The sequence below is a fragment of the Haematobia irritans genome, chromosome 5, assembly GCF_050003625.1.
Source record: "Haematobia irritans isolate KBUSLIRL chromosome 5, ASM5000362v1, whole genome shotgun sequence".
NCBI classification, from domain to species: Eukaryota; Metazoa; Arthropoda; class Insecta; order Diptera; family Muscidae; genus Haematobia; species Haematobia irritans.
This window is the reverse complement of record NC_134401.1, coordinates 36,652,241-36,667,626: the sequence shown is the minus strand read 5'-3', so window position 1 is coordinate 36,667,626 and position 15,386 is coordinate 36,652,241. Positions and strand designations below refer to the sequence as shown.

At 22.4% G+C, this 15,386-nt stretch overlaps 1 protein-coding gene across 4 annotated transcripts in view; it reads right to left on the bottom strand.

Annotated features, from left to right (window-relative positions):
- The window catches only part of LOC142240962 (putative fatty acyl-CoA reductase CG5065), a 174,263-nt gene that overhangs the window by 45,083 nt on the left and 113,794 nt on the right, over positions 1-15,386 (bottom strand). For all 4 annotated transcript variants that reach the window (XM_075312707.1, XM_075312709.1, XM_075312706.1 and 1 more), the window contains exon 2: positions 1,665-2,823. In XM_075312707.1, coding sequence (XP_075168822.1) covers positions 1,665-1,913 — 249 coding nt within the window. In that variant the 5' untranslated portion in view covers positions 1,914-2,823. The remainder of the gene's footprint in view (positions 1-1,664; positions 2,824-15,386) is intronic.

Below are 15,386 nucleotides of genomic sequence, written 5' to 3'. Positions count from 1 at the left end.
CAAATTTTGGAAAAGTAGAAATCTCAAGAATTTAGCTTTTCCAAATGCTCAAAACGTCGAAATTTTTCAATTTTAAAAAAGTCAAAGTAAAATTTTGACTTGACTTTCCAAACAAAAACTGATATTTCCAAGTTTTCACAAAAATCAAATAGTCGAAAAATCTACTTCCAATTTTGGAAAAAGTCGACTTACAAAATTTTTAAAAAGTCGAAAAGTCGACTTTTTCTTAAGAGCCGAAAAAAGTCTATCGACTTTCCACGTTAAAAAAAGAAAACTTGAAAAATCGAATTCGATATTGAAAACTTGAAAAGTCGAAAAACTGAAAAATTCGATATTTCCAAGTTTTAAAAAATTCGAATTGTCGAAAAATTGACTTTTAATTTTAGAAAAAGTCGAATTATCCAAATTTTTAAAAAGTCGAAAACTCGAAAAGTCAACTTTTCTAAATTTTGTAAAAGTCGAAAATTAAAAACGTCGACTTCTCTACGTTTTAAAAATTCAAAAGGTTCAAAATTTTGAAAGTCAAATCTTAAAAAGAGTTGACTTTCCAAATTTTTAACAATTGTTCTAATTTTTGCAAAAATTCAAAAAGGCGTTTTTTTCCACATTTTAAAAATTTCGTATGGTTGAAAAGTCGACTTTTCCAAATTTGAAAAAAATCGAATCGAAATGTTCTTCCACATTTTTCTTTCGACTTTCCACGTTAAAAAACTTGAAAAATCGAATTCGACAACACGAAAAGTCGTTTTTTCAATTTTAAAAAAGTCAAATTTTGAAAACTTGAAAAGTCGACTTTTCCAAACAGTCAAAAACTGAAAAATTCGATATTTCCAAGTTTTCAAAAATTCGAATGGTCTCAATTAAATTAAATGGTTGAAAAATCGATTTTCAAATTTTAAAAAAGTCAAATCTTAAAAACAGTCGACTTTTTCAAATTCTATTTTTTTCTACATTTCAAAAATTCGACTTTTCCACATTTTAAAAAATTAATTAAATTAAGACAAATCGACTTCCAAATTTAAAAAAAAGTGGACTTTTCCAAATTTTTAAAAAACTTGAAAAATTGAATTCAAAAACATGAAAAGTCGACTTTTCCAATTTAAAAAAAAAATCAAAGTCAAATTTTGAAACTTGAAAAGTCGACTTTTCCAAACATTAAAAGTCCAAAACTGAAAAATTCGATATTTCCATGTTTTCAAAAATTCGAATGGTCTCAAATAAATTAAATGGTTGGAAAATCAATTTTCAAATTTTGAAAAAGTCAAATCTTAAAAACCGCCGTCTTTTTCAAATTCTATTTTTTTTTATAAATTTCAAAAAGGCAAAGTCCACATTTTAAAAAATTAAAAAAAAAAACAGAAAAATTCGTTATTTACAAATTTAAAAAAAATATATGTAGAATGGGGAAAAGTTGACTTTTCCAAATTTTAAAAAAAAAAAGACGAAAGATTAAAAAGTCAATTTTTCCAAAAAAGTCGAAAACTCTAAAAGTCGACTTTTAATTCAGATTACAATCCCTAGTAATGACGAATTTACCGTTAAAGTGTATATTTAAGGATATACATGGAAAACAAGTTTTTCATATAAAATTTTATATTTTTGGAGAAGTTTCTTAAGATTGACTCGAAAATTATTTTGAAAAAAAAAGAACTTGCAAAACTTACCTTGCCCATAAAACCGGTACCACCGGTTATGAAAACACTGCGGCCAGCATAGAATTGCGGTATCGACAAATATGTATCGGTGGAACGGTCATACGATTCGAAATTATTTTTCGAGGTGAAATGTGTACCGATGTGACCGTTCATCATGGTTGTTGTGGTGGTGCCGCCGTTACTAGTACTCGCCGCCGTCGTACTGCCACTGGTGGTACTCGAAGAGGCGGTGGTGCTGTTTAAAGTATTCTCCGACATTTTTAATGGTTAAAAATTTTATATTTTTGTTGTATTAATGTAAATGGATGGATGAGTGACTTTGTTTAGAAGTTTTTGTATTTTCGTTTTTATTTGCAAAAAATTTTTTACGATTCTTTTTTTTTACAAAGACTTAGAAGATTGAGACTGGACCAAAGAATTTTATTTTGATTCACAAAGACAGAGAGAGAGAGTGGTCGTAAATTAAATAATAAGGAAATAATTTTAGGGTTATCTGCTACACAGGAAACATATAAAAATTTTTGTATGGTCTAAGATTTAATTTTCTTTTAAATTCTTTCGGATTTTGTGGCATAGAGAAAAAACAACTCACAAAAACACCGAATTTAAAATGGCGGGACTTTAATTTTTCTTGATTTTTTTTCAGCAGGCAATAAATGTTTGTAATTATATATTTTTGTTTTTCAAATTTACATTAATTTTTTTTGTAATATTAATTAAATTTTTTTTTGTTTGTTTAGGAAGAAGCGATTATAATTACAAAGAAATGTGTAGTTATGTGCGTATAGTTATTGTTAGAACAATTATTTAGTTAGTTATTTATTTTTTAAAATTTTGTAAAAAGCTTTGGAAGTTATTGGAAGCAGTTGATTTTGTTTTTTTTCTTTACTTTTTTTTACAATATTTATTTTATTTTTGTTTTTTTTTTTTTTGATTGTTATAAAAAATAAATTAATTTTAATTTTATTTGCACTACAAACGTTTTTTGGGGGTTTTGTTGTTTGTGGGTATATTTATTATTTTTGTGATGTTTTTCTTTTTATCAACTTCTGAAAAGCTTTGCTGTTTCGTTTGTTATTGAATTTGAGCTTTTATCCATTTTCGTTTCTCAAAAGAAATTTTCTCGGATTATATTAAGATGGTCGCAAAGATTTTGTTATTTCGATTTCTGAAAAGAGAAAGAAAAATAAATAATTTTGGGGATTAGTATTTTTTAAGCCATTTGTAAATTATAAAAATTTAAATATATTATAAAGAAAATATCGAAAAATATGATTTATATATTTCTTTATATTTTGGGTAATATTAATCCAATATTATTTTTGTTGTATTTTATTTCTATTTTTAAATTCAAATTTCAGAAATTTTAAAATAAATTAATTAATAATTCCTCATTATTTTTATATCCTGCGCCACACTGTGGAACAGGGTATTATAAGTTAGTGCATATGTTTGCAACACCCAGAAGGAGACGAGATGGACACATGGTGTCTTTGGCAAAAATGCGCAGGGTGTGCTCCTGAGTCGATATGTCTATCTGTCTGTGAACACATTTTTTGTGATCAAAGTCTAGGTCGCAGTTTTAGTCTAATCGACTTCAAATTTGGTACAAGTATGTGTTTTAGGTCAGAATAGAACCCTATTGATTTTGGAAGAAATCGGTTCAGATTTAGATATAGCTCCCATATATATCTTTCGCCCGATATGCACTTATATCGGCCCAGAAGCCAGAGTTTTATTTTGATTTGCTTCAAATTTTGCACAAACATAACACTTGGTCATATAGTCAAGTGTGCAAAATATGATTGAAATCGGTTTAGATTTAGATATAGCTCCCATATATATTTTTCGCCCGATATGGAGTTATATATGCGCAGAACGTATGTGTATGAGAACATAAACCTTTATATATAGCACCCAACAACAACAACTTGAAGGATTTCAGATGGTATCGAAAATGTAGATCACAAAGTGGTACAGGGTATAATATAGTCGGCCCCTCCCGACTTTAGACTTTCCTTATTTGTTTTATTTATATTAATTTTTTTTATTGAATAAAAAAGTATCCAAAAGTCGAAGGAGAGAAAAGGTTTTTAAGGAGGATTTTTTTATTTATTGAATGAAATGATTTATATATTTTTGATATTTTTGGTAATAGTAATTCAGTATTATTATTATTTTTTGAATTTTTTTCATATTTTTAAATTAAAATTTTAAAAATATATTACTAAATAATTAATAATTTTTTCCTAATTTAATTTAACTTAAGTTTAATTTTTTGTTTTTGAAGAAAAAAGTATCCAAAAGTCGTGGGAGAGAAAAGGTTTTTAGTAGAGGATTTTTTATTTATTGAAAAATATGATTTATATATTTTTTTATATTTTGGGTAATAATAATTCATTCTTTTTTATTTACGTTTTTCCATTTAAATTTCAGAAGTTAAAAAAAAAAATAAATTAATAAATAATTCCTCTTTATTTTCTTCCCGTTTTTTAATTTTAATTTTATTTTTTTATTGAATAAAAAGTGTCCAAAAGTCGAGGGAGAGGAATGGTTTTTAATTGAGGATTTAATATTTATTGAAAAATAGGATTTATATATTTTTTATATTTTGGGTAATAATAATTCATTTTTTTTATTTACGTTTTTCAATTTAAATTTCAGAAGTTAAAAAAAAATAAATTAATAAATAATTCCTCTTTATTTTCTTCCCATTTTTTTTTAATTCTAATTTTATTTTTTTATTGAATAAAAAGTATCCAAAAGTCGTGGGAGAGAAAAGGTTTTTGATGGAGGACTTTTTATTTATTGAAAAATATAATTTATATATTTTTTATATTTTGGGTAATAATAATTCATTTTTTTATTTACGTTTTTCAATTTAAATTTCAGAAGTTAAAAATATAAATTAATAAATAATTCCTCTTTATTTTCTTCCCGTTTTTTAATTTTAATTTTATTTTTTTATTGAATAAAGCAGTATCCAAAAGTCGAAGGAGAGGAGAAAAATAAAAAGTGTCCAAAAGTCGTGGGAGAGAAAAGGTTTTTAATTGAGGATTTAATATTTATTAAAAAATATGATTTATACATTGTTGTTGTTTTTTTTAATTTCAGCTTAAAACCATGCATTGACTAAACTACAAGTGCAGCTTAACCAACAGAGGAAAAAAATGTTTGTCAAATTTATTTGATTTATATATTTTTTATATTTTGGATAATAATAATTATTTTTTTTATTTTTATTTACGTTTTTAAATTTAAATTTCAGAAATTTAAAAATTAAATTAATAAATAATTCGTCATTATTTTTTTCTAATTTTAATTTTTTTGTTGAATAAAAAAGTGTCGGAAAGTCGAGGGAGAGGAAAGGTTTTTAATGGAGGATTTTTTATTTATTGAAAGATATGATATAAATTGTCATTCATTATTATAATTTTTTTTTCTAATTTTATTTACATTTTTAAATTAAAATTACAGAAATTTAAAAGTAAATTAATAAATAATTATTCATTAATTTTTTTTTCAAATTTAATTTAATTTAATTTTTTTATTGAATTAAAAAGTATACAAAATTCGAGGTAGAGAAAAGGGTTTTAAGGGAGGATTTTCATTATTTATTGAAATATACGATTTATATATATATATATATATATATATATATATATATATATATATATATATATATATATATATATATATATATATATATATATATATATATATATATATATATATATATATATATATATATATATATATTTTTTTTTTTTTTTTTTTTTTGGTAATAGTAATTCATTATTATTTTGTTCAATTTTATTAATGTTTTTAAATCAAAAATTTCGGAAAATTTTAAAAATAAATTAATAAATAATTCCTCATTATTTTTTTCTTTTTTTTTTAATTTTGATTTTATTTTTTTTTATTGAATAAAAAAGTATCCAAAAGTCGAAGGAGAGGAAAGGTTTTAAAGGAGGATTTTTTATTTATTGAAAGATAGGATTTATATATTTTTTATATTTTGGATAATAGTAATTCAATATTATTTTTCAAGTTTATTAATATTTTTAAATCAAAAATTTCGGAAATTTAAAAAAAATTAATAAATAATTCCTCATTATTTTTTTTTTATTTTTTTTTTTAATTTTAATTTTATTTTTTTTTTATTGAATAAAAATTAATCCAAAAGTCGAGGAAGAGGAAAGGTTTTTAATGGAAGATTTTTTATTTATTGAAAAATAGGATTTATATTTTTTTATATTTTGGATAATAATAATTCATTATTTTGTTTTGTTAATTTTATGTTTTTAAATTAAAATTTCAGAAATTTAAAAATAAATTAATAAATAATTCCTCATTATTTTTTTTGTTTTTTTTTTTAATTTTGATTTTATTTTTTTATTTAATAAAAAAAAGTATCCCAAAGTCGATGGAGAGGAAAGGTTTTTAATGGAGGATTTTTTATTTATTGAAAGATAGGATTTATATATTTTTTATATTTTGGATAATAATAATTCATTCTTTTGTTTTGTTAATTTTATATTTTTAAATTAAAATTTCAGAAATTTATAAGTAAATTAATAAAAACTTCCTCATTATTTTTTTTTTATTTTTTAATTTTAATTTTATTTTTTTTATTGAATAAAAAAGTATCCAAAAGTCGAAGAAGAGGAAAGGTTTTAATGGAGGATTTTTTACTTATTGAAAGATAGGATTTATATATTTTTTATATTTTGAATAATAATTCTTTATTTTGTTTTGTTAATTTTATGTTTTTTAATTCAAATTTCAGAAATTTAAAAATAAATTAATAAATAATTCCTCATTATTTTTTTCCATTTTTTTTAATTTTAACATTATTTTTTATTGAATACAAATGAATCCCAAAAATCGAGGGAGAGGAAAGCTTTTTAATGGATGATTTTTTATTTATTAAAAAATACTATTTATATATTTTTTATATTTTGGGTAATATTAATTCATTATTATTTTATTAATTTTATTTAGGTTTTTAAATTTAAATTTCATAAATTTTTCTTAAAAACTTTCCCTACCTCTCGAGGGCAGGTGTTCAACGAGAAATGAAGAGAGGGTTGGGTTTTAGTTTTTATTTGCTGAAAGAAGAGACCTAATAGCTATGCCAACTGTTGCTTAAAATATTCCTTTTTCCTTTTATTAATTCATTATTATTTTTTCGAATTTTATTTATGTTTTTAAATTCAAATTACAGAAATTTAAAAATAAATTATGCCCATTATTTTTTTTTCAATTTTTTTTAATTTTAATTTTATTTTTTATTGAATAAAAATGAATCCAAAAGTCGAGGGAGAGGAAAGGTTTTTAATGGAGGATTTTGGGTAATAATAATTTATTATTAGTTTTTTAATTTTATTTTTCTTTCCCTACTCCTTGATGTAAACCTTGATGTAAACCGAAGAAGGAAGGGAGGGTTGGGTTTTAATTTTTATTTCCTTAAAATTTTAATTCTTGATATTTTTTGTACAAAGAAGCGAAATGCGTTAAGTAAATCAATTTTTCTTGTTTATTTATTATATATTTTTTATTAAGTCCTTAATTTTTCTCAGTGGAAAAAGGCATTTATGAATTGAAACGAAAATTTCAATAACGCACAACTAAGTAAATATTTTTCGCACATTTTTGCATGCTTATGATAGAAGCTAAGATAAATATTTAAGAAATCCCGTAAATCACAATTAAAATAATGTGATGGCATTTAAAATTGCCACACCACGTTCAAAGTAAAACTAATTAAAGTGAAAAACAACAAAGCAAAGCGAATTTGAATGAATGAAAATTAAAGCGCAAAAAAACCACGAAAAGACATCATTTCATTGAAAACTTTTTTTGTTGTATATAATATTCTTGAATAAGTGGCCTATGTAGAAATTTCGTTTATCTCCTATTAAAATGAATTCAGATACGTATATTAAATTTCATATATAAAGTTTTTATTAAATTAAAAAATTAAATAAATCATATATGTGATTTATTAAATTCTGTACAAAGTGCTGCAGGAGCGAAGTGGAATTAACTATTTGAAGCCTTAAAAAATATATGATTAGGCTAAAATATAATATGTTTGCACAGTATAAACAAATTCTGAAAATATATATGCTTGAAGCAGAATATGTTTGGGAGTATATGTTACAGAGGCGTTTTTTTGTTGTTGAGGGTATGGTATGCCAATTCAATAAAGTTGGGTCCAGAGAATCAAGGACTCTGATCAACTTTCTTTTTTTCCAACAGATTTTTCGTTTAGTCGAAGCATTCATATGCTAAATTAAAATTAAATCATATCCTCTATGTCATCCTTTCCTTGTACAAATTATCTCAAATACCACATATATCATCAATTAAATTTAAACCGGGGTCAACCCTAAACTGACCTTTTTGTTTTAATGTCATTCAAAAATTCTTTGAATGACGTCATAATTGAAATTTTCCTTTTTTCACAAAGTCCTTTCATTTAAAAACAACTGTCATTGTGATAAACAAAAATTGTTGCTTATCTGACACTTTAGGTTATTTTTACTCAATAAATGTTAGTAGTGTTGACCACAATCCCAACCACCATGTTTGTGGTATACATTGATATAATGTGGGTAACCTTTGGTCTGTGATATATGTCGACCAGAAATTATCCTCTTATAAAATATTTACAAAAAAATTACGCACTCAATGTTCCCGACGATAATGTGTGACACACATAAAGAGCATCTTTGACACTTTGCCAAAATTTCATTTTGACATCATCATTGTCAGTATCAGTGTGTGACGTCAGTTGTAATTGAAAAATACTTTGAGGGGGGTTTCATATCCCTTTCGTTTAGACGTTGTATAATGGGGGACTGAATTTTGACAAACCCAGGGGATTTGTGTCATATGGCCAGTGTTATCGTTTGCTTGGGAATAATGGTTTACCATCAACTTAAAAACGCATAAAAATACAGATTTTGACCTCCCTTAAGGAATTTGGTATAGATTCGAAAGATGTGGTTATATTTTCAAATAAGGATTTTTCGCAGTTATTGTGCTCAAATTAAAAACAAACAAAAGTAAAATTTAAATTTAAACTAAAAATGAAAAATTCTCAAATTACGTCTTAGCTTTTATTTTTATGTTCGTCTGATATCAACATAGGCTGGTTTTTCGTCCAAATCTATTACTTTACATTAATTACAATTTTAAATGCGAGCTAAATGGACGTGAAGATTAAGGAATTGGCGTTATTATGCTATTGAAAAGAAAAATGCCAGATACCCATCTTACAAGCCTGACTATACATATGTTTCAGTGTTGGCTAATCCACATTTCCATAGTCTCTAGTAAGATCTGGCTGGGCTTTTGTTAGAAGATTTTTTAGCTTTAATCAAAAGTTTCATTATTCATTTAATTTTAAGATTATTTCTTTAAATAAAAAAAAAAATATTTTCTTTACATTAAAACAATTTATTTTAACTAAAAGATATACGATTAAATTTAATGAAAAAATTGAAGCAATCATCATCTTTCATTTCAAAATGTTTCCTATATTACAAAAAAAAAAAAACACCTTTAAACCAAGGATGGAAAATCCTCAAAATAAATCATAGCTTTTATTAGAATTTAAAATCTTAGCCTTTCTAGATCTTTTTTTTTAACATTAGTCCAAAGATTCACTATCTCAGTAAATTTAAAGATATTTTTTAACAAAAATGATTTTCTTTAAATTAAAAAAAAATTGCCATAACTCCAGATATGAGACTTGAAAAAAGGGACGAAATAAAATAGAAAAAAAATTGACAAAATTTTCTATAGAATAAATAAAATTTTGACAAGATTTTCTATAGAAATAACATTTTTACAAAATTTTCTATATAAATAAAATTTTGAGATCATTTTCTATCGAAATAAAATTTTGAGAAAATTTTCGATAGAAATAAAATTTTGAAAAAATTTTCTATAGAAATAAAATTTTTAGAAAATTTTAATTTTTAAAAATAAAATTTTTAGAAAATTTTCTATAGAAATAAAATTTTGACAAAATTTTCTATAGCAATGACATTTTGACAACATCTTCTATAGAAATAAAATTTTGACAAAATTTTCTATAGAAGTAAAATTTTGACAAAATCTTTTATAGAATTAAAATTTTTACAAAATTTTCTATAAAAATAAACTTTTGATAAAACTTTTTTATAAAAATAAAATTTTGACAAAATTTTCTATAGAAATAAAATTTTGACAAAATTTTCTATAGAAATAAAACTTTGACAAAATTTTCTATAGAAATACAATTTTGACAAAATTTTCAACAGAAGTAAAATTTTGACAAAATTTTCTATAGAAATAAAATTTTTACAAAATTTTCTATAAAAATAAAATTTTGATAAAACTTTTTTATAAAAATAAAATTTTGACAACATCTTCTATAGAAATAAAATTTTGACAAAATTTTCTATAGAAATATAACTTTAAAAAAATTTTTTATAGTAATAACATTTTTACAAAATTTTCTATAGAAATAAAATTTTGAAAAAATTTTCTATAGAAGTAAAACTTTGAAAAAAAAAATTCTATAGAAATAAAATTTTTACAAAATTTTGTATAAGAATAAAATTTTGATAAAACTTTTTTATAAAAATAAAATTTTGACAAAATTTTCTATAGACATATAATTTTGACAAAATTTTCTGTAGAAATAACATTTTTACAAAATTTTCTATATAAATAAAATTTTTAGAAAATTTTCTATCGAAATAAAATTTTGAGAAAATTTTCTATAGAAATAAAGTTCCAACAAAATTTTCTATAAAAATAAAGTTCCAACAAAATTTTATATAGAAGTAAAATTTTGACAAAACTTTACTTCTATATAAAATTAGGAGAAAATTTTCTATAGAAGTAAAATGTTGACAAAATTTTCGATAGAAATAAAGTTTTAAAAAAATTTTATATAGAAGTAAAATTTTGACAAAATTTTATATTGCAATAAAATTGTGAAAATTTTCTATAGAAATGCAATTTTGAGAAATTTTCTATAGAAATAAAATTTTGACAAAATTTTCTGTAGAAATAAAATTTTGTATAGAAATGAACTTTTGAGAAAAAGTTCTATAGAAAAAAAATTTTGACAAAATTTTCTATAGTAGTTGGCAAAATTTTCCATAGTAATAAAATTCTGAGAAAATTTTCGATAGAAATAAAATTTTGAAAAAATTTTCTATAGAAATAAAATTTTGACAAAATTTTCTATAGAAATAAAATTTTGACAAAGTTCTAGCAAGATTTAACAAGTAAAATTTTGTCAAAATTCTAGCAATTCTAGCAAGATTTAACAAGGAAAATTTTGACAAAATTTTACTTCTATATAAAATTTGGAGAAAACTTTATATAGAAATAAAATGTTGACACAATTTTCGATAGAAATAACGTTTAAAAAAATTATATAGAAGTAAAATTTTGACAAAATTTTATATAGCAATAAAATTTGGAGAAAATTTTCTACAGAAATGCAATATTGAGAAATTTTCTATAGAAATAAAATTTTGACAAAATTTTCTATAGTAAAAAATGTTGGCAAAATTTTCTATATAAATAAAATTTTGAGAAAATTTTCTATAGAAATAAAGTTCCAACAAAATTTTCTATAAAAATAAAGTTCCAACAAAATTTTTTATAGAAGTAAAATTTTGACAAAACTTTACTTCTATATAAAATTAGGAGAAAATTTTCTATAGAAGTAAAATGTTGACAAAATTTTCGATAGAAATAAAGTTTTAAAAAAATTTTATATAGAAGTAAAATTTTGACAAAATTTTATATTGCAATAAAATTGTGAAAATTTTCTATAGAAATGCAATTTTGAGAAATTTTCTATAGAAATAAAATGTTGACAAAATTTTCTGTAGAAATAAAATTTTGTATAAAAATGAACTTTTGAGAAAATGTTCTATAGAAACAAAATTTTGACAAAATTTTCTATAGTAGTTGGCAAAATTTTCCATAGTAATAAAATTCTGAGAAAATATTCGATAGAAATAAAATTTTGACAAAATTTTCTATATATATAAAATTTTGACAAAATTTTCTATAGAAATAAAATTTTGACAAAATTTTCTATAGAAATAAAATTTTGACAAAATTTTCTATAGAAATAAAATTTTGACAAATTTTCTATAGACTAAAAATGTTAACAAAATTTTCTATAGAAATAGAATTTTGAGAAAATTTTCTATAGCAAAAAACTTTTCAGAAAATTTTCTATAGAATTAAAATTTTGACAAATTTTTCTATTGTAAAACAAATTGGCAACATTTTCCATAGTAATAAAATTTTGACAAAATTTTCTATAAAAATAACATTTTTTTATAACAATAACATTTTGACAAAATCTTCCATAGAAATAAAATTTTAACAAAATTTTCTATAGAAATAAAATTTTGACATTTTCTATAGAAGTAAAATATTGACAAAATTTTATATAGAAATAAAATGTTTTCCAAAATTTTCTATAAAAATAAAATTTTGATAAAACTTTTTTATAAAAATAAAATTTTGACAACATCTTCTATAGAAATAAAATTTTGACAAAATTTTCTATAGAAATAAAATTTTGACAAAATTTTCTATAGAAATAAAACTTTGTCAAAATTTTCTATTGAAGTAAAAATTTGACAAAATTTTCTATAGCAATGAAATTTTGACAACATCTTCTATAGAAATAAAATTTTGACAACATTTTCCATAGAAATAAAATTTTGACAAAATTTTCTATAGAAATAAAACTTTCTATAGAAATAAAATTTTGACAAAATTTTCTATAGAAATAAGATTTTGTAAAAAATGATTTTTTGGTTTGGTTGTTTTTTTGGTAAAATTTTCTGTGTATAAAGATCTCACCTGCTTATGGAAATAAAATTTTGACAAAATTTTCTATAGAAATAATATTTTGACAAAATTTTCTATTGAAGTAAAAATTTGACAAAATTTTCTATGGAAATAAAATTTTGACAAAAATTTCTATAGCAATGAAATTTTGACAACATCTTCTTTAGAAATAAAATTTTGACAACATTTTTCATAGAAATAAAATTTTGACAACATTTTCCATAGAAATAAAATTTTAACAAAATTTTTTATAGAAATAAAATTTTCTATAGAAATAAAATTTTGACAAAATTTTCTATAGAAATAAAATTTTTATAAAACTTTTTTTATAAAAATAATATTTTGACAAAATCTTCTATAGAAATAGAATTTTAACAAAATTTTCTATAGAAATAAAATTTTGATAAAACGTTTTTTATAAAAATAAAATTTTGACAAAATCTTCTATAGAATTAAAATTTTGACAAAATTTTCTATAGAAATGAAATTTTGACAAAATTTTCTATAGAAGTAAAAATTTTACAAAATTTTCTATGGAAATAAAATTTTGACAAAATTTTCTATAGCAATGAAATTTTGACAACATCTTCTATAGAAATAAAATTTTGATAACATTTGCCATAGAAATAAAATTTTGACAAAATTTTCTATAGAAATACAATTTTCTATAGAAGTAAAATTGTGACAAAATTTTCTATAGAAATACAATTTCGTAAAAAATGATTTTTTGGTTTGGTAGTTTTTTGGTAAAATTTTCTGTGTATAAAGATTGCACCTTCATATAAAATAAAAAGGCGGTATGAATATGAGCCCCAATGGAAATTGGCCCAAAAACCTAAATGAAGTATGACCCCAAAAAATTGTTATGGAAAATACCAACACCCAAATTGTTAAGTTGTTTTGGGGAGTTACTTCATTTTATTTTTGGGGCCCGTTTGCATTATGTAATTAAACCCCAATATGTTAAATGAAAATAAATCCCAATTTCCGTTTTGGGATTATTCTTCGTTTTAAAATGGGGCCTATTTCTGCATTCTGAGAGTTGACAATGGTGGCAACTACAAACACGTTTGTTGTTCTAAATGGCATTGTATTGTATTTTGTAATTTTTTTATTTTTTGTCGCGCCATATTTGTAGCCCTGTTTAATTTGCGTTTTAGGGCTCATTTTCCAGGGACCCGTTTTCATAACGCAAAAAAAAAATAGAAATGTTCGCTTATTTTGTTTTTGTTTGTATAAAGGTTGAACTTTCATATATTAAAACACAAAATTGGGCAATTTTTTTAATGTTAAATAAGAATTAATCTGTAAACTAGAGCCTCATTACCATTGAAATAAAAATTAAAATCTAACAAGTAGGAATTCTTCAAGAACTTCTACTGGACAGCGATTAAAATGAAAGTGAATCTCATCATCAATAAAATCCGATATTAAGATATGTCAACTTTTAGCATTTCCCATAACGTTGTTCTCTGGTTATTGCCTATGGAAACCGTTTATCATAATCTAAGATCTAAGGGGGGTTATTTCTTATTATTCCAATCAAAAATGTGTATAAATTTTAATATGATAAACATAAATTACTTGGCCTAAGAATTCATGATATGTAAATACTTAATCATAGTATTCAATATCATTCAGTATCAATATCAACTACGACCTTGCCATTTACATCTCATGAAGATCATTGACCTGGGGCGATTTTATTATTATAGCGGTTTTAAATTTTATATCTTACAATAACCTATCGATGACAACATGATAGTTTCACATTAGTTAATATTAAGGGGATTGTTTTTTTATTTATTATATAATTGATTCATTCATAAAAAAATTTACACATGAACTTTTTATCCTAACCATCAATCTAGTTTTAATGTAAAAATGGTTGGGGGGTTTTTATTATTATTTTTAATTTGTTTTCAAGTTATTCTAAATTTATGAAGAAATTTGAAGAAGTCGTTTTTGGGGGCTCGCAATATCTTGTTATTCATCTACTTTAGATTCTTTACAAAAATTTGAAGAGTATGTAAATTTTGTAAAATAACAGCAAATTTTAGGAAACCAGTTCAAGATATTAAAATTGTTTAAAGTGTTTTGTTTTCTCCACTCTAATCAAAAGTTTGTTGAACTTACATGTGATTAACTAAAATTTATATACAGGGTGAGTGATATCAGATTGCTATAATTTCTAAATAGCTCGTCTATTAGCTGTAAAATGTATTCCTGTGACAGTTAATTTTATTGTTTACAAGTTTACAAAATCATTTTGATCTGTTATATTCAGAAATAAAGTTATTTGTGATGGAATTCAAACGAGATAGTGTGATGACTTTTTATTTGGCTGGAAAAGCACAAGCGGTTATCGTTAGAGCCCTCCTGCATTTAAATGTGAAAAAAATCTTTTGTTTCTCCTAACATTGCTCGTTACCGTGATACTGGCAGTATTGCATCGCGTACAAAAGGTAGAAACAATTTTCTATAGAAATAAAATTTTGAGAAAATGTTCCATAGAAATAATATTTTGAAAAATTTTATGTAGAAATAAAATTTTTAGAATATTTTCTATAGAAATAAAATATCGAGAAAATTTTCTATAGAAATAAAATTTTGACAAAATTTTCTATAGAACTAAAATTTTGAGAACATTTTCTAAAGAACTAATATTTTGAGAAAATTTACTAAAGAAATTTTCGATAGCAATAATATTTTGAAATAAAAAATTCTAAAGAAGTAAAATTTTGAGGACATTTGCTATAGAAATACAATTTTGGAAAATTTTCTATAGAAATAAAACTTTGAGAAAATAGTAATAAAATTTTGACAAAATTTTCGATAGAAATA